General features: G+C 35.4%; 1 protein-coding gene across 1 annotated transcript; it reads left to right on the plus strand.

Annotated features, from left to right (window-relative positions):
- The first annotated feature begins 3,861 nt into the window (after positions 1–3,861).
- LOC106067604 (uncharacterized) lies at positions 3,862–21,014 on the plus strand. The gene is made up of 5 exons (XM_056009268.1): positions 3,862–4,183; positions 12,158–12,400; positions 12,733–12,987; positions 18,271–18,495; positions 19,230–21,014. Exons 1-5 carry the CDS (start codon positions 4,111–4,113, stop codon positions 19,349–19,351), a joined length of 918 nt encoding a protein of 305 aa, XP_055865243.1. The 5' UTR covers positions 3,862–4,110; the 3' UTR covers positions 19,352–21,014.
- The last annotated feature ends 300 nt before the right edge of the window (positions 21,015–21,314 follow it).

Raw genomic sequence — 21,314 nt, forward strand, 5'->3', positions numbered from 1 at the left:
TGATAACTAGTCCTTGAAAGAAGAAACAAAACAACAACATATGAACATAAAACATTATATAGGTCTTAAATTTTTTAATAGAACTGAAAGTGATAGACAAAAACTATAATTGTCTATAAACAAAATAAAAATGTAATTTAGAATCAAAAATGCATCTAGCATTCTCCTACATGACACATCAGCGGTTAGGGGGATGGGGTTCGCGATCCCGTGTGGAGATTGAATGACGATTTGTCAGGGTTAGTATAAGACCATCGGGATTGGTTTTTGACTACTCTAAAGTGTAAAACGTGACTAGGGGCGGACTGCGTGTCAAATATCGGCCCTGGCACTATCATAAAACGCGGCCCACAAATGGCGTGCCTTTGCCATATGATGTGCATCCACTGATACTTCTCAGACTACGCTGCCTATATGAAAACTTCCGGCAAATAGCGGCGTTAAATAACATGTTAACATTTCGAGAAACAGCAGTAATTTTCCAATATAACTAAAAATAGATAAGGGTGTTAGAATAAGCAGGGACCTTTCCAATACAAGATTCAGGTTCTTTCCTGTCTTTTGAAGAAGCTAATTTCATAGAGGACATAAATGCAAGGGAAGAAAATAAGTGTGAGCAGTCAAAAAGTTTCAAGCTTCGTGTTAAGTCTACTTTGGTAAACCTATTATTGAAATTAAGTTACACTGTGTTTTAATAAAGTGTGTTCAATCTTTTCAAGATTTTTACTTGGAGAATATAAATTGATTTATTTCGTAAAGAGGAACAAGGATCTCCGGCATACATAGGACATTGGGTCATCAGATTTAACTTGTGATAATACCACAATGTATTCACCATCAAATTCCGTAGTACAGTCTCCTTTTGGCAGAACCTAAACTTTATCACTCAGATAGCCATGTTCATTTTCTTGTATAGAAGTACACATAGTAAACTTTTTACAAATGTGAAAACAAATGTATACACGAACCCCATTATTAAATTAAATGGCATAGACGCATTACAAGATCAAGCAGCCTTTCAAAAGTAATCCTACATGGCACAGCACTAGGAGGAGGAAGCTAACGTTGGGTAAACAGTAGTCAATGATATTGATATATATATATATATATATATATATATATATATATATATATATATATATATATATATTGGCATGAGATTATTTGCAGGATGTGGTTTAGGCATTGTTAACATCATAGCATGTGTGCAGCGTGTTGTCTAGATACTTAACTACAACCTCACTTCCACAGTAACTACTTGCAGATGTCTCTTCACACACAAGATAATTCATCAATGTTGAATACAACGTTTTTTTTTACACGATAAACATACAATGAAATAGTATCAGTGATGAAAGATAAATCGAATCACTATGAGAGTGATACAGTAGTTGAATAAAATTCACACTGTCTTGAAATACACAGTGAGCACATCAACTTCATAATTTTAGATCTCAATGTCTATAAATATTTCTCACGTGACTTCAAAAATGACTTCTCTACTCTTACTTTCAGATCGACTACATCGTAACTTCTATCTTAAGTTGACTGGCTACTCGATTGACTGACTAAAATCGCGTTCTCTAGTACATCGGAACATCCGGTCATTCATAACTCGTATTCACATGTTCATACTTTCACGCTCTATATTCACCAAATTCAGCTTAAATATAACGAAATTCTATGAATAAATTACCTATTTTACTAGTGACAACAAGATATAACCAAAAGAGATGGGGGGGGGGGACTGAATGATGCCAAGGATACACATTGGATAAAAACACCAGAGGGTCGAGACATGGCGCAAAGATTTGAAAGATTCAACATTAGTGCTCCAGTGACTCCCGTAATGTTTACTCTCGTTTACAATGTAATGAAAAGAAAGAAATTGTAGAAGATATGTATAGAGAGTAGGCTATGTGCAAATCAGTCAATGTAATAAAACGCGATTAACTGTCACTTTCCAATGGGACTTAGTCACAGCAACTAGGACAATATGTAGTAAAGTGGTAACTCTTTTCAGACGTTGCCATCTATAGGGCAGATAATGTAGAGCTCATCTGTTTCAATGGCAGAAGGTTAAAGGCTGTCATGTGGCCAGCACAAGGTCCAACCGCCTTTACTTTCTCCAACTAATGCCAGGTACCCATTAGAGTAGGGTGGACTTAAGGGCGTCATAAAAACCCCGAAATTTAAAATCTCAGTCTTCACCAAGATTTGATTCCGATACCCGCTAGTTTGGAAGCCAGGCGTTTTACCAATCATCCACCGCGCCCCCTCAGATAATAAGACAAAGAAATAATTAAGTTTGACCTTGCCGCACTTTCGTCTTTCAATCCATGGATGTACTTTTCTATCCCTTGTGATCTTCAGCTCATGCCACCTCGGCCACCTCGATGTCACAAAGGTGAACAGAGTCGATGACACGGTTCCATTAGATCGGAGTTCAATAACACAAAGTCAAGACCTTACTGACAACATTATTGGCCGTACACAGAAGCACGTTCAAAAACTTACAAGGAGACAAACATTTTACAGCAGTCGTTACAAAAAATGAGTGAAATATCTGTAGAAATGAATCCTGGTGAAGACTGGGATTTTTAATTTCGGGATCTTCGGGCACCTCTGAGTCCACCCAGCTCTAATGGGTACCTGATATTAGTTGGGGAAAAGTAAAGGCGGTTGGTCGTTGTGCTGGCCATATGACACCCTCGTTAACCGTAGGCCACAGAAACAGATGACCTTTACATCATCTGCCCTATAGACCACAAGGTATGAAATAGGAACTATTTTTTACTTTAATCAATTGAATAATTGGTTAAATTGTAAATTGAAGGTGTTTTGTCAAGTCAATAAATAATTGTTTAAAGTTTTAACTTGATCCGAGAATGAGTGTGGGGGAGAAATAACGTGTTCAAAATTGTTACCAGACAGACAGACAAAGTGAGCTAATATAAGCTTTGGAATAAACACAAAAAACAACACCTAGTCTAAACTCTATTACGAAGGCAAACTAAAACCGTTATATATAAATGCATTTCATGAAGACATTATTCTGTTATATGATTGTATTTTTTGGGATATAATAATTGCTTTCCAAGTGAATTCCTTGAAAAAAAAAAAAGAATAAGTTATCCCAATCCGATGAAAAGAGATCTAAATTTATTTATATTTAATATTATTTGTTTTTCTTTTATATTATTGATTTATATTTTTCCAGGTACAATAAATAATTGTTTAAAGTTTCAACTTGATCCTAAAATGGGCGTGCTAGAAATAACGTGTGCAATTATCAAAGGGGACAAAAACTGACATATTTAGGCCAAACCATATCTGTGATTGCTGAATACCGAGTTACAGTCGCTTGTACGCTTCACGATTTCGACTGCATCATAAAAAATAATGTACTTCTGAAGATGCGAAGAAGCGAATGGGAGTTTAAACGTTAGACCGAGATGGTAAAAAGTTGTGACATTTTGAAATAGACGATTGTCTTGACACTGAACTCGACGGTCACCATACGGCCCTCTGTGTTCACCATTATACTATGTTTTTCCATTTACAGTTACTACTTTCTTTTTACTATTATTGTTATTCGAGGATAGATATTGAAGACAAATGAATCAGAATAGCCTTTTTTTTTATTGTCGCGGTATAAAAATGATAGCTTTAGGGCCTCTCCTGCGAGGGGGCTCCCAAATATTGTTTCGAAGAAAAAGCAAAGGAATACATTTTCTATACCAATAACGGATTACTACAAGGGAAGCAACCTATTTTCTTTTCTTTTCCGGTTATTTGTTCTTTATTATTGTAAACAAACTTTGGGAGTAGGTGACATTATGGGTTTTTCCTAACAGTAGGCATAGTGATAGACAGATAGGCCCTAATGGAATTCCCGTTGTTACAATTAGATCTAGATCCAAATGTAAGTCTCTTCATTGGGCTTCCTTAGTGTGTTCTTGTTAGCCAATGACAAGTCCATGAGATTTCTAATAAATATTTGCACTAGTTTTCTTAACCTTGATATTAATTCCTTAATCTGGATCTACCAATAGTTTTTTAAATATAGGTTATATATAGGCCTACTGCAGGGCCTTTTATAGTTGACAAATGAGATTATTCCTCACAGCTGCTGATTGTGTATCTATATTATTTGTTTCATTTATTTTATTGTGTCATGCAGGTAGGTTCAACCTATAGTTTAGCTTACTAGATTTTATATAGTCTCTCTCTATCTATATATCCTTAATATTATTATAAACCTGGTGGTGACAGTGACACAAATGGGGGTAGTGCTGTGTGTGTTTTAGACCACGCAAATCGCCCCAGGCCACCGCTAGAAGAGCAGTCAACCGTGACGAGTGACAGTACACCCCAGTTAAGCAAGACCCGTGTTGTAATTATTACGCACTCAAGTCACGGCGAATGTGATCAACCAGTGGTCAAGCGACGTTTAATGCGATTCTAGAAGGCCTGTAGGGACCCTATATAAGAGCGAGTGTGTTAGAGTCAAGCAGGGCCGCCGCGAGGGTTGTGGCCGCCTGCGTGCGAAGTTAAAAAATGCCGCCCCCCCCCCCTCTAATTTTAACTTAGCATTTTTTTTTAAAGAATGTAATGAAAAAGAAAGGAAACTATTTTTTAATTATAACACACTTTTTAGGTTTTATTTTTCATATATAATTTTAACACTATGTATAGAATTTAAATTTAGGTAATGAAATTTCACTTAAAATGAGTCAGTTTCACAAACCTATATATAATATGTCTATGATCAGTTTTTTTTTCCCGAAATAGTGTTACCTATATAAATTGTAAGCGTTGTAAAAGTTTCTTCATGGAGATAGAATCGAAGATGCGGCAGGTTTTCGCTCAATAGTATTATGCGAGGGAGATTCTAGGTAGGCCTACATATTGCGTACGTACGTCTGTAATGGGCGTGACCTTTTTAACAATATTCTTCGTGTTAAGTAAGACGTCTCTGTCGCGGAGGTTTTTGTCACACAAAAGTCGTCACTATTATAAAGTGCAATAGGCGGAAGAAATTCGACTATTCTGAGACAAAAAAAAAAATCCAGAAGAATCGCACTAGTGGAGACGTTTTAAAATGTTTTCTTGAAAACGTTTTGACCCATATTGTTGCACAAGCGCCTCGCAAAAAGCGGTCTACATTTAGAAGATAAAACGCCGTCTCCTACTTAAGAGATTTTAATTTGTGAACATGTAATTTTACTAATATTCAAATAAATTACACTGATAATAAAACATGTTTTCGACGCCCCCTCTCCTTGTTGTTAGATGGTCGTTGACTTGTCGCTACAAACAGCTAGTACAACTGAACCAATGATGGCGTTTTATATCTTTACTAAATAAGCTTTACTTGAACAAACTTCTTATGTGAACAAAAAAACAATATAATTGTTATTACAATTTTCACAGATTTAATTTGAGATAGAGATCTAAAATAATGAAATTTACTGATAATTAAACGAAATCTAGCTCACCACAAAATAACGTCTATACTCTTTCATGTCTCAAGATTGTCTGACGTTTTACATTTGCATTATGTTAATTTCATCCTCTTAAATGCATAACCACCAATCAATCGCTTAACCTCTTCTTAACGCCGCCTAGGAAACACACACACACTCTATAACACCTCTTTTTGTCAAGAAGTTGCGCCCCCTCCCAATTCGAGATACAATGTTTTAAAATTGACATTCTAATTACTAGATCTACTTAGATTCGACTCGAAACAAATATTACAAACAACCCGAGAAAATTCAAGGTCAGGAAAGAGTCGGCGCTTATGGAAAAACCCTCGCGTGCCGCTATGTTTTTCTTCTTAAGTTTCAAAATCACTTCTTATTGTACAAATATCGTCTCTTCCCCCACCCCTCCCCCCCCAGTTTTCATAGGATAATGGAATCAGTAGAATTTTGATTAAAATTTTTTTTTTTAATTATTAAACCAAAAATTTAAAGAAAAATGATTCTTGGAAATGATTTGGCCGCCCCTTACATTCGGCCGCCTGCATGCAATGCACACATTGGTCAGTCAAGACACTTCACGTTACCTTGCAATGAGACCAATACGGGGCGAAGTCAGTCCGAAGCAGAGGCTAGGTTTTTGGACAGTAAGTGTAATGTTGTTGCCAACTGTACAGTATTTGTGATGTATTTGAAATTAAACTGTTACTGTTACTTTGGAGCCCTGACTTGTGAGGTTCTTTAAGTTCGCTGTGTTGTGTTGTGCAGTTTGCAGAGAGCCTGGATAGTGAGAAACGTTACAATATTTAACAGAACGAGAAAATAATTGTATTTTACATTTCATTTAGGTTAAGCTATATTGGTGAAGACTAGTTGGGTGAAAGTAAAGGCGATTGGTCGTTGTGCTGGCCACATGATACCCTCGTTAACAGAGGGCCACAAAAACTGATGACCTGCCGTAGAGCTCTAAAAGTCTGGAAGAGGAACTTAACTTACTTTTTTATGCCCTATGATGATCGCCTTATCAAATCTATAAAATTGTAATTAAAATGAAAGAAATCAACAATGCTTGTTTGAAATGAAATATAATCATTATCATGTAGGGCTAAGCTAGTACATCTGTGGCCAAGATGAATTTCCAGAGAAACAGCAGGGCCGAATTTACGGCAATGTAGATTAAGCAGCTAAATGATCTGTTATGTCTTATCTTATCTTATATAATACAGACGTTACTTCAAAAAAGAAGATGATTACATTTAGTCATGCATATTAACTAATGACTTAAATTCTGCCAAGTCACTGGTTTTCCTGGCTAGCCCAGGCAACCCATTCCATGCTCCAATAGCACTAGGGAAGAAGGAGTATTTGTACAAATTTGTCCTAGCATATGGGATGAGGAATGTGCCTTTATCTTTGTGTCTTTCAGAGTATTTTATTAAATTTTGTTTTTGTATTTGAAGATTATGGTTCAGTGTTTTATGTATAATTGCTACTTTACTTATGAGTCTTCTGTCCTGAAGGCTTTCTAAATTTATGTGTACAGAAAGCCTTCTTTAAAGAATGAGCTATCGAAGTAAATGATGTTATTTGTTTGACCAATACTGCTGTGTGAAAAGGCAAAAAGACGCCATGTTTTTGACCACCTGGTTCATGGACGGAGCTTTTAATTAGAGCTTTTATATAGCCTTAGCTGGCTTGGCCACGTTTATAGAATTCCAGAAGGTACTTCCACAAGACATTCTGTATGGTGATCTAACAGAAGGCAGGAGAGCCACTGGTCGCCCACTTTGACGGTATACGGATGTATGCAAAAGCGACATGAAGCTCTTCAAAATCGAAACTAGCAGCTGGGAAAAATTGGCCTTGCATAGATCTACATGGAGAGCGAGCACAAAGGAAGGGTCACGGATAGTAGATGCCATACTCAACAGAAGCAGAAAGAAGGGTGAAAATGCAATGGCGCCTGGTGATTACATACGCCCAACCTGTGACCGCAGCTGTGCGTCAAGGATTGGCCTCTTTAGTCACACAAGAAGTTGCAAAGTGAAAAGATCGTCTCTCGAAACTTAAAATGCCACAGAGAGAGAGAAAGAAAGAGAAATTATATTGCGCTACTTTCAGGCTTATAGCATGCTCAGAGCGCTCTGGTCCAGTCTCATTTGTGGACCAGTGGGGGGAGGAAAGGGGTATCTGGGAGAATGTTTACCGTATTGTCTTTAGGTGCTCAGTAAACACAACTCCGGTGTCGAACCTCAAGCCCCCTTCAAAGGTAGCCAAGCCAAGTTCAGGCGTACTTAGCCTATTGACCGCGCTTCCAATATATTTCAGTCCAGAGAAGTGCCTGGCAATGGGTGGGTGGTGCGGTCGCTCCAATGGCATCAGGTGGTGATGGGCATCAAACTTTCCCCCAGTGTGTATCTACCTGAATTATTGGTCCTAACCCTAACCCTTTTAAAGCAATGTATTTGGGCATCACAATAAAGTTGAAAAAGATTTCGAAAGACAAAATCAAGAAACTTTTATGAAGTTGGTGAAATTACTATCCAGGTAGGATCATGTCGTGAGAGAAAATAGTCCTGGAACCAACGCTGGTATCATGCCGATTACATGTAGGCATACGTGTCACCACAAATACAAAACTCAGTTTGAGAGAAAGGTGTGTAATTCTCTCAAACTGAATGACCAATCATGGACCAATTACACACCTTTCTCTCAAATTGAATCTGAATAACCAATTACACACCTTTCTCTCAAACTGAATGCACCAATATCACACTTTTCTCTCAAACTGAATGCACCAATTACACACATTTCTCTCAAACTGAATGCACCAATTACAGACATTTCTCTCAAGCTGAATGCACCAATTACACACCTTTCTCTCAAATTGAATCTGAATGACCAATTACACACCTTTCTCTCAAACTGAATGCACCAATTACACACATTTCTCTCAAGCTGAATGCACCAATTACACACCTTTCTCTCAAATTGAATCTGAATGACCAATTACACACCTTTCTCTCAAGCTGAATGCAGCAATTACACACCTTTCTCTCAAACTGAATGCACCAATTACACACCTTTCTCTCAAACTGAATGCACAATTACACACATTTCTCTCAAACTGAAAGCACCAATTACACACATTTCTCTCAAACTGAATGCACCAATTGCACACATTTCTCTCAAATTGAATCTGAATGACCAATTACACACCTTTCTCTCAAACTGAATGCACCAATTACACACATTTCTCTCAAATTGAATGCACCAATATCACACTTTTCTCTCAAACTGAATGCACCAATTACACACATTTCTCTCAAACTGAATGCACCAATTACACACCTTTCTCTCAAACTGAATGACCAATTACACACCTTTCTCTCAAACTGAATGCACCAATTACACACATTTCTCTCAAACTGAATGCACCAATTACACACCTTTCTTTCAAACTGAATGCACCAATTATACACATTTCTCTCAAATGGAATACACTAATGGGAATCTCTCATCAAAACAAACCGTATTTCTTTTTATTCCTTCTTTATGTGTCAAGTTTGCCGGGTTTTTTTTTATTCAGGAGGGTGAAAATCTTATTTCGATCTATCTCAATAGGTGCCTACTTATCAAGTAAAATTAGAGCAGACATTTTATTTACCAACGCGACTCTAATCGTCATTTCTTGTCAGAACTATTTCAAATGTTCTGTTGATGTCTTTTGCGTGAAAAAAACAGATCCACTTTGATTGGTACGGGGAAAAAAGCTGATTACAGAAGACATGTGATTCGAATGTTCCTCGCACAGATATTAACCCGTGCCACCGTTTCTATAGTGAACTGGGCGCTGTAGATGCCAGTATTGCTTTCATATAGCTCAGAATGCAGGAAACGCTTGACGCCGACTCGCCGCACTGGATAAAGTTTGGAGAGCATCAAAAATGGGTATCGCAGTATAGGTATAGGCATCAAAGCTGTTTATGTCCATCAGAAACACTGGCGGATCCGGGGGGGGGGGGGGCGGTAGGGGCGATCGGGGGCGGTCCAATTTTATTTGTAGAAATCACTAGTGATAATTTAACAGATCTTTATATTATGTCGTTCTCCTGTTAGCCGATTGGGGGGGGGGGGGGCGATACATCTACTGCCTTTCCCACCTAAACCCTTTGAGTGGGGTGGCGGTCCTACTTTTATTTAGAAATCATAGTTTGTGAACAAAATTAGTTGGATTACTCCAAAGTTTTATATTATATCGCTACACTTCTGGTATGTTAGCCGATTTGGAGAGGGAGGCGCGATTGCTTCTACTGCCCTCCCCACTCTAGCTTTGTGAGTGGAGGGGAGCGGTCCTATTTTTATGGAGAAATCCTAGTTTGTGAACATAATTAGTTGAATATCTATATAATATAATGTATATGTTGATGTTTTAACCTATTTTAATATTATGTCGCACACACACTCTGATCTCAAATTTTATCATTAGTAAATATAAAATGAAAAAGGGTTGTACCAGGTGGGAGGAGCGATACATGCAATCGCCTTCCACCCTTCGGACAAACCAATACTTTTTTCTTTTTGTATTTTTAGTTAAGAAATTAAAAAAAAAAAAATTAAAATGTCACTAATATAATTTATATATGCCTTAAATTAAATTATTATGTCGAGTCGCCTCATCCCCTATTCTTTAATGGCAAATGCAAGCATTTGCAGAAATGATAAAAAGGAGCGAGGATTCACGTTTTCACTCTACCGCCCTCTCCCTTTTCAAAAAAAAAACATGACGTTTTAAAACAGAATAGTCAAATATGGCGACAGAGTTTATGTAATTGCACACCAATTTGTCTTAATTATTTTAAGAAAGACTTTGTTTTGGAAATTTTAGAATTCATACGAACTTTTTCATTATAAGAGTAACAATTGAGACGAGTTCTGAACTCAAATATTATTTTTCTAGTCACCTTTTTCCAACCTTTTTCTATTGTATTGAATCCTAAAAATGCAAAAAAAAATATAGTAGAATTTAATTGGCCCACTTAATTTCTCCTCCCACTTCCGAAATTTTTTGTTTAGAGCTTTGAGTTAAAGTTCTGTAACAAAACAAAGTTACAAATATGCCTATTGGACAAAAATGTATCACTTACAAATGAGCTTTTTTTAAAAATATTATTTTTCGAATATTTTTTTTTCGGCGGCGATCCTCAAAGTCTTATCCTAAATATGTGGGGTATCTTATCTTTTCAAGGAACAAATCGGTTGTATTTGCAATGTAGTAAGGACCAGTAAATTCATATTAGAATATTTTTCAAGTAAAACATTATTCAAAAGGTCATTTTTAAATATGATGAATAATGAGCTGTAGATGTCAGGAGAATGCGTTTCTGCATTGAAGAATGCAAGAAAACGATTTTGGCGAACCCCACTGTGGGAGTTAGCTGCGCTCCCCCAGATCGTCTAGCTGTCAAGAGAAAGGCCTCAACATGGCCTTTTTTTGTGTTGTTTTTTTTTAATTATTTTTCGATTTTTTTTTTTTCGGCGGCGATTCTCAAAGTCTTAATCTAAATCTGTGGGGTATCATATCTTTTCATGGAACAAATCGATTGTTTTTGTAATGTTGAAAGGTCCTGTAAATTCATATTAGAATGTTTTTCAAGAAAAACATTTTCAAAAGGTCCTTTTTGAATAGGATGAATAATGAGCTGTAGATGTCAGGAGAATGCGTTTCTGCTGTAAAGAATGTAAGAAAACGCTTTTTGGCGTCGGGGGAGCTTAACCTTTTTTCTCACAATGTAACCTACAATATGAAATATAAATGTCACTTCGTGTTACGAAATTTGATACTTTGAGCACAATTATTAGAATTTCTAAGCAATTGATTTATAGATATATTTCATTAATTGTAAATTTAGTTCTTAGTTTCTTTTTTTTTTTTTTGGGGGGGGGGGGGGGGTCTTTGCGTGTATCAATACTTACTTAACTTGCTTGGCTAAATACTTTTTACTCCCAGTAGAGCAAAGGGACGCAACAGTACTTCGCCATTGGACTCAGTTCTTAACAATTCCAATGTCTATCTTGCCGTCTGATCTGATAGTGTGGAAACCCTACTCTTATTCTTAAGGGGAGCATCCACAAACTTAAAGGTATAGCTTAGAAACTTGTTTAAAAAAATAATAATGGTACATGCAAAACAGAAAAAAAAATGTTGGCTTAAGATTCGAAAGTAGAATTAAGCCTCTCGTTCTTATTTCAAAAGAGATAGGCCTAAATTTGAAATATTAATAGAATGATTATGCGCAAAATCTGGATTTCATTTTTGCAATCCAAAATCCACTTCCACAAGTGACAATGTAGATTCGATGTACATATAATCTAGAATCTATATCTTTATAACTGGTATATAAAATGTCGAATCTAATTATTAATAATTTTAAGGTTTCGAATTCCAGTATGAGTATAGGGTAAGGTGAGACCGATGAGACTAAGTAAAAGTCTAAATTTTCTTTTTTTTTTCCCTACCCGATGTGCAACATTGATTGTTTGATGGGGTATTAATAAAATTTTGCATGATAAATAAACTTTTAAGCTTTTAAAAACTATTTTTCTTTATGTTTTAAACGTTTCTTTCATGTAATAATGAAAACATTAATTGTAAGTCAATTCCATTTCAGGACCCCCAACTCTTGATGCTATCACAAATAAAATATGTCCCCCTGATAAGCCCTATAAATGTTTACCATACGGTAAATGTTATGGAGTGGAGTCATATTGTGACTCGAAATCTGGTACAGTCAAATCATGCTTCCCACCAGACATGTCAGAAAAGGAGATTTGGTGTAGAGAGTTTGGCCACAATGTAACATTCATGAGAGACCAAACATGTTTGACAGCCTGTTCCTTAATATTTTTACAAGGTGAGTAAAATAATGAAACTAATTTGAACCAGCTAAAATATGCTATACTATTACTGCCTATAAAAACTTTTATAGGATCTTGATCTAGAATAGGCCTATAGTCACTATAGATCTAGAATCTAGACAAAAACAGAAATTGGAAACACCATTCCATTGTGATTCTAACCATTTTAAAACATTAACATTTTTTTTAAAGTTTGTTGTTACAGTGAGCATGCTTTGATGTATCTTATAGATCTATATAAAAATCATCATTTTTAATGATTTAAATAAAAATTATCTTTTTTTATGAATGTTGCAGCTCATACAGTTCATCTTGATATTTTCTATAGATTCATACAATTTACTAAACAACGTCTGCTCTGACAGTAGTCCACACAAATGTCCACCTGCTGGTGAATGCTACAACAGCTTACAATACTGCCAATCTGGCAAAGTCCATTCCTGTTTTCCTGAAGATGCCAAAACTAATTTGCTGGACTGGTGTAAAACTAAAGGTCTACAAAATGTGACTTTTATGAACCACAACTCTTGTCAACTTGCATGTCAGACATTATTCAGCATTGCAGATCTGGCACCAGATAAAGGTAAAATGATTCTCTTAAGGTGTTTCAAATAAAAATTATGAAAAGAAATGAAATATAAAGTAGGCTTTTTCAAGCCTGGGTAGTGATTTGGAGGCCAAATAACAATACTTACTTGAAAGCTCTTGTTTTGAGAGCTGGAAGGTCTAAGTCAGTATTTCTTAAACTGTGTGCTGTGCCATGGAAGATTTGCAGGTGTGCCGCGGGAATTTCTACAAATTTTTGAAACTTATGCAGGTTATCAGAACGCCACACGTGTAGCGTTACACAGGTCTGTCTACTATTAAATTTGTATTTTACGTTGCGATGAAATCCCCACTTGTAACGACCAAAGATCGGATGGCTTTATTTTGATGGAAAGGGGTGTAAGCTTTTAAGGTTATGGAATTTTGCACTATACATATTATAATGACTAAAATGTAGGCCGCCTTAGCAGACGCACAGAAGTTTTTGAATTGGTAACGATAATAATAAGCGATGTAAAAAAAAAAGTAAAGTTCCCCTTTCAGAACTTGAGCTCTATAGGGCAGATGATGTAAAGGTCATCTGATTCTGTGGCCTACGGTTAACCTGAGGGTGTCATGTGGCCAGTACAACGACCAACCGCCTTTACTTTTCAGGTACCCATTAGAGCTGGGTGGACTCAAAGGCGCCCAAAGTCCCGAAATTCAAAATCCCAGTCTTCAGAAGGATTCGAAGCCGGGACCTTCGGTATGGAAGCTAAGAGCTTTACCGCTCAGCCACCTCAATAAGCGATGTGTTTCATGTAATTTTTTTTAGGTGTATGCTAATAATAAAAAATTATCAATAAGCGTCAATTATTGTTATTCATGGAGAAATATGTTAGCAAGAATGAAACTGCGAAAGCGTTAAATCAGGCATGTGAAACAGGGCGTTTGGGGGGCACATGCGGCCCTCGACCACTTTGCATGTGGCCCGCTTGGCCACCTCAAAAATTATCAAAATAATGTTAGACTAATACGCTTGAAAATAAGAGATGACAAGCTACTTGAATTGAAAAAAAGTATTTGTTAAATTGAACAACGAGAGTGAGTCTGCAGTGAAAGCCAGCTACATTTTGTCAAACTTATTTGCAAGCCATAGCAAATCATTTAGTGAATGTGATTTTTTGAAGGGATGTGTTGTTAAAACTGCCGAATTAATTTTGTCAACAAAATGTGAAAGCATTCAAAGAAATAACTCTAACTAGGAACTCTGTGGTAGATAGAATAAATGACATGTCAGTCAGCTTGCGTTAACAATTAAAGAACAAAATAGTTGGTTTTGAATTATTTTCATTGGCTCTCCATGAGTCTACTGATGTAATGGGTGTAGCACAGTTGGCTATATTCATAAGGACCTGTGACAGGAATGTGGTGATACATGAGGAGCTACTTGAGCTCTGTTCTATGCTTAACAGCCTACTAGTTTTATGTAAATTAGAAACAATACAATAGAATACAATAATTAATGGCATACCTGTCCCTTACTTAGCTAAATTTGTAGTACTATTTGCTAATTTTAAATTCCTATTATTACACATTATCTTTGTCCTGGTGCTTGACATTCTTTCTGGGATACACGTTTATTAATGTCCGGTTGAAGTTTGTTTGCCACTGACACTTTCATCACTGATGACAAATTTTAATCAGATAATCTCGAACGGCGAGGTGTTTTTGCAGCTTTCATTATGGAAAAGACCTGCTCATGGAGATCAGCGAGGATGTTTTTGAGAAATTATAGAAGGGGATATTGCAGTACAATTTACCTTTGGTAAAGCTAGCTAGTCTAACAACGGATGGCGCACCAACCATAAAAAAAAAAAATGGTTTTGATGCAAAGCTGCTTACAAAAATAAGAGAGACTGCTGCTAATTTTAAATTTGCTCATTTTCAGTGCATCACCAAGAAGCATTCTGTGCACAGCAATTACAGTTCTAACATGTCATAAGACCGGTTTCAGTCGCTTTCAATTTTATTCGTGCCCGTAGTTTAAATCATCGCCAATTTTCAATGTTTCTGGATGACACTGGACACGAATTTGATTGTGTTCCCTACTACACAGAAGTCTGATGGCTCTCCTGTCATAAAATATTAAAGAGATTTTTTGCACTGAGTGAGGAAATCGTATTGTTTTTGTTTCTGAACATGAAAGATGAACCTGTTGAACATTTCCAAAGTAACGAATGGGTTCAGGATTTTGCATTTGCAATTGATCTCATTTGTCACCTGCAATACTTAAATTTGAAGCTTCAAAGTAAAGACAACATTGTCACAACTGCGTGTAAGCATGTGAAGTGCTTTCAAGCAAAATTACGACAGTGGACAAACTAAATATGAAGAGAAAATCTTGTTCACTTCTCAACGTGCCTGGAACTACAAAGATTAAATACGGCTGCAACATTTGGTAAATATGCCTGGAATCGTTAGTATATGCTTTCAGTTACCGTTTTCGTGACTTCTTTTCATACGAGCAAGAATTTTCCTGTTTTTATCTCCATTTTCATTTGCTTCTGAAAATGCTGCTGGTAATGTGCAACTAGAGCTGATAGAATAGCAGTCAGATTCTTTGCTGAAAGCGAAGTACATTCGGCTGTGCCGAAATTTTACAGTTATTTACCTGAACGGTACGTTGAATTGCGGAAATTTGAAGCCAGAAGTCTTGCTTGCAAGTACTGATCTCCATGAGCAGGTCTTTTCCATAATGAAAGCTGCAAAAACACCTCGCCGTTCGAGATTATCTGATCAAAATTTGTCATCAGTGATGAAAGTGTCAGTGGCAAACAAGCTTCAACCGGACATTAATAAACGTGTATCCCAGAAAGAATGTCAAGCACCAGGACAAAGATAATGTGTAATAATAGGAATTTAAAATTAGCAAATAGTACTACAAATTTAGCTAAGTAAGGGACAGGTATGCCATTAATTATTGTATTCTATTGTATTGTTTCTAATTTACATAAAACTAGTAGGCTGTTTTGCAATTGATTTTCTGGCTGCAGCCCCTCAGGTCATAGTAAGTTTGTTATGTGGCCCATACACCTTAATGAGCTTGACATGCCTGTGTTAAATGAAAAGCAAGGAACCAAATGAAGGTTCAAAAAAGATTTTATATCTTCTGGACCTGAAGATGCTCCATTGCCATTCTGCAACTCTATCGAATGGGGCGCTTGTTCCAAGCAAATTGAAGAGACACTTGGAAACAAAACTGCTATCTGTAAAAGCGCAACCGAAGGAATACTTCGAAAACATCAGGGCTCAACAAAATAAACAAGCTAAGAAACTTACCAACTACCTAAAGCTGCCTGAAAAGGGATTGATTGCAAGTTATAAGGTTGGTCAGTTATTAGCAAAACGCAAGAAAGCACACACAGAGACTGAATCAGTCATTGCACCAGCTTTAGCAAGAGTTGATGAAACATTCTTAGGACCCGATGCCGCCGAAAAAGTTAAGAACGTTCCTTTGTCAAATGATACTATCTCTCGCAGAATTGAAGAATTATCGTCAGATTTACAAGATCAAATCTGCGAACACTTTGACGTGAGTGACGATGAAGTGTCTCCTCTGAGGTTTCTTCAAGTTGATGAGTCCACTGACGTTAGCGGCAAAGCCCAGCTGCTAGCTTTTATTCGGTTCATAAAGGATGAAAAATGTGTCAACGAATACTTATTGTGCAAAGACTTACAGACTACAACCAAAGGCGAAGATATTTTCAATGTGGTGAACGAAAACATTTTGCTCTTCAAACTAAAGTGGAAAAACTGTGTCAGCGTTTGCACTGATGGCTGTGCTTCCATGTAGGGAAATAGAAAGGGATTCGTCACTCTTATGCGTCAAGGAAATCCAAAGTATTAGTTGTTCACTGCATGATCCACAGAGAAGCTCTTGCCTTCAAATATTAGCCGAAAGAGTTGATGTCTGTTCTGGATCAAGTGATTGAAGTTGTAAACTTCATTAAATCTCGACCGCTTGCATCCCGACTTTTCTATCAGCTCTGTGAAGCAATGGATTCAGACTAAAAATGTCTCCTGTATAATACCAACGTTTGTTGGCTCTCCAGGGGAAAGTGTTAAAGCGTGTCATCCAACTCAAGGCTGTGCTGATTTCATTCTAGGTGGCTGAAAAAAAAAGACTTTGGATTTTCTATTCATGACGAGATCTGGTGGGTTAAGGTGACATTTCTCTCTGATTTATTTCACAAATTAAATTCATTGAATTTAAGTCTTCATGGATCATCGGAAACCATCATCACTGCATCCTCAAAACTGAAGTCATTTGGTGAAAATTGTCTTTGTGGCAAAGTAAGATCTCGAAAGGAGTCTTCGACTGCTTTCCTACTTACAATGAATGTTCTTCAAATAAAGAAATCACCTCCGAAATTCTGGACACTTTGACACACCAGCAGTCAGCATTGCAGCATTACTTTCCAACAGTTTGAAGTCATGAATATGGATGGGTCAGCTATCCATTTGGAAACAATGAAGCTACAAATCTTACAACTGAAGGAGAAGAGCAGATCATTGATTTAAAAAACGATGCAGTTCTTAAGTCAAGTTTTGACGAGAAAAGCCTGGATGTGTTTTGCATTTCAATCAACAAGTTATATCCTGCAATCAGTTTAAAAGCAATCAAAATAATTCTTCCATTTGCATCTTCATGGTTTTGTGAGCTTGGATTTTCAGTACTGACTGAAATCAAGTCTAAGAAAAGAGAGTTTCTTACAATAGACTATGAAATGCGAGTTTGTTTGTCGACATTGGAGCCTCGATTAGATCGCATTTGCTCTCAAAAACAGGCACACCCATCAAATTGAATGTAAAACTTAAAAACGGGTCAAATAATTTTTCATTTTATTATAAAACATCAGTTTCTCTTCCTGGTGCGCCACGAAATTTTTGTAGCTTTTTTACTGTGCCGGCAGACAAAAAGTATGAGAAGCACTGGTCTAAGTAAATGTTACCTGGTCACTGCTACTGACTTTCTGAGAAATCTAGACAATAATAAATTATTCTACCCTTTATGACTAATTGTTGTTGAATGATTTGTGGTAAACTAATAGTCCTGAACAAATTGTTGTTGAACCATTAGGTATCGAACTTTGACTAATAATTTGATTAAAAATAACCAATCTGAAACAAAGAAAATTAAAATTATGGCCCAAAAGTCTATGTATATTGAGAAATTATTTTTGTATGAATTTTTTTTTATTTGCTAAATTTTTTATACCAATTATTTCTTAATCTTATTTATATTAGCTTATTAGGCGATTGTTTTATTTTTTTCCAGAGACAATAAACATTGGTTTGCTGATAACTCTTATTATTGTCATAGCTATTTTAGTAATAGTACCATTCATTATATGGAGGTCAATCATTCTTAAGAAACTACAAAGTGTGTACAATAGAAACAGACCACATGGCAGAGGAAAGAATTACCCCAAAAGAAAAATTGTGGTGAATTCTGAGCCAAAGCACTCTGGAAGCAGTTTTCTCTCAGTGCCCTTAGATCCAGGTACATATTTTAAATTTGTTTTTTTCTTATTTGCTTATATCATTATTAGTCATTTTCAACAATAGCATTTATAACGTTGACTCCTAACTTCTTTTATCACTTTAAATAATGTTTTTAAGAGTGATGTGAGATTGTATATACAAAAAAAATGGAGAACAGGATATCAAGGTTTTTGACAAAATGGGTATTGGTGTCAGAAATAAGGTGTAAAAATATTACATTTTGTTTCAATTATTTTTTTCTCTGATTTTATTTTTTTTAAAGTTTATATCAACTTACTTCATCTGTCTGGTACAAATTTTGTACATGCTATTTCTCCCACTTCCCATTCTCAAATCAAGTTGAAACTTTACACAATTATTTATTATCCCTAATAAAACATGAATCATCCAAAAATTAACCAATTAATTTATTTATTATTGATAATTAATCAATTATGTTAATATAGAAAAGGGAAATAAATCCTACACTATTGTGAGATATTGCTGTAAAAGTGCAGATATTTCCCTCAAATTTGCTTTGTTATTTTAAAAAAAGGATTTTTTATTTATATTTTGCTTTTTTTAAAATTAGCTTATCATCCTAAGACATCATTTCTCAACCATATGGATTTTTCTTTTCTTAACAAACAAAATATTGTTATAATCCATTCCTTAAAAAAATCTTATTTTAACTATCATTTATATCAACACCAATAATCATCAAAACTATCAATGATTTCATTTTTCCAATAGTATCTGAAGATGTTAAATTGGACAAAGAAATTAGCCTCAAAAAGCTTCAACACTCCACTGGAAGTAGTGTCTTATTAAGACAAAATAGTAAGCCCACAGAGACATCATTTACAAACATATAAACATGGTATTATTAAATAATGTATATTCTAGAAAGCAAAAACACTAACAATATAGTTTATTATATTTACTTATCTAAAATTGGTTTTAAAAAATGCATAATGTTACTGGAAATGTTGCTTTTGTTGTTTTTTTGTAATTGTTTAGTCTTTTCTTTCAAAATTTAACTGAATGTGTTCTAAATGTCATTTCTTAATATCATGATCTCTAAATGCCCATTGGTGCATAAGACCAGGACCGGCATTAGGCCACTGCAGCCTATGCGGCGCAGTGAGCCCTGCACTTTCATAGGCCCTGCGCTAACTCTAGTTGTAAATTATTAAATTAAACTTAACAGGGTTTTTGCGGCCTCCTGATTTTCCAGGAGCCTCAGGAAATCTCTTGAAATTGCTTAGTATTCGAAAAAAGTCATGAAAATATCAAATTGCTAAAATATCCTGAAAACTCATAAAGATGTCCTGAAAAATAGACAAAATTGTCATTTTGGGGTGTCATTCAATATAGAAAACGCCAATCCTACTCGCAATTAAAAAAGGCATTGTCAGCTTTCATTAAAAAAATGATAATAAGGTGAATTTTAACCAAAACAGGAAGTTCCAATACTTCATTATTTACTTTAATAGTCACTGGCATATAAATATATAGATTTAAATCTATCTCGATTTCTTAAAAAAAATCAAAAGCAATATTTTGCTAGTCGATATAGTAAACTAATAGGCAGATCTGAATATTTATCAGTTTTTTTTGTTGGAAAACTACCTTCTAATGTAGATGGCTCGTAAAGTTAATTTGACCGTGATTTTGTACTTAGTAAAATATGAATAAAATGCTAAGTATTTATTTTGTAACAAAAAATCTTAAAATTTTCACTTATTATCCTTATCCCTACCCAGAGGGCCAGACTAAGCCCTGCGCAATCCATTTCGCATAGGGCCCCGCAATCTGTAGGACTGGCCCTGCATAAGACTAAGACAGCTTTATTGATCCTAATTGGATATTGTGTTATAATTAGGTATATATATATATATATATATATATATATATATACATTGTATGCTTTTACATTTTACGAACATATTTTTAGACAAGCTTCAATATGCAGTTTGTGTTAATCACAACCTACATAAAATCAAGAGAAGAGTAAATCTGTAATGTAATGTGTGAGTATGAGTGAACCATTTACTTTTAAAATAAAGTATGCATATTTTATGTACATACATAAAACCATACAAAAAAACAGGATTAAAAAAATTACTGTGTATCATCTAGATTATCCACAATGTGTATATTTCTAAAAGGGTCTCGTTTCTTAATTTGAAGTTACTTCAAAAGCTTTTACTTTGTGTATGTGTGATAATAAGTGATCATGACTTGTTTGCAACCTTTAGCTGCCTATTAGTTTGAGGCGAACATCCTTTCGTTTTTTACAGTAATATAGTTTAGACATTCTCATCATTTAATCATAATTAAGTGCATTCAGATTCTTTGTGTTTAAACTTTATTGATCAGCAAGTCATAACCTTTTGCTGAAGACCAGTACAAAGATTAAAAGTTATACTTTAAAGTGTAAAACAAATTTGAATTATCTCATCATGTCATATAAAATATGGAATGTACACTAAATATTTTTATACTAAATAAATAATAATTCTTTATAAAAACACATGTGATTTGTTATAATTTTTTTTTAAAGCCTAAAAGAAAGATAAATATCTAGAAAAGCTCACTTACTATGAAAATTAAGGTATTTGTAAAATAATGATGATCACTTTTGTCATCTAGAAAGCTTTCATGCTTGCATTGCAGTTTTGTGCCTTCCACATGTAACCAAATTCTTGTTAGTAATTTTATTGGGCATGCTAATTAGCATAATTTAATATTAAATTATCAAGTTCATATGATGTGCTACCCACATGGGTAAGTAAGACATGTCCATTTTTACAAAAAAAATAATATATCCTCCTT

This window comes from Biomphalaria glabrata, chromosome 13, assembly GCF_947242115.1.
Source record: "Biomphalaria glabrata chromosome 13, xgBioGlab47.1, whole genome shotgun sequence".
In the NCBI taxonomy this organism is placed as follows: Eukaryota; Metazoa; Mollusca; class Gastropoda; family Planorbidae; genus Biomphalaria; species Biomphalaria glabrata.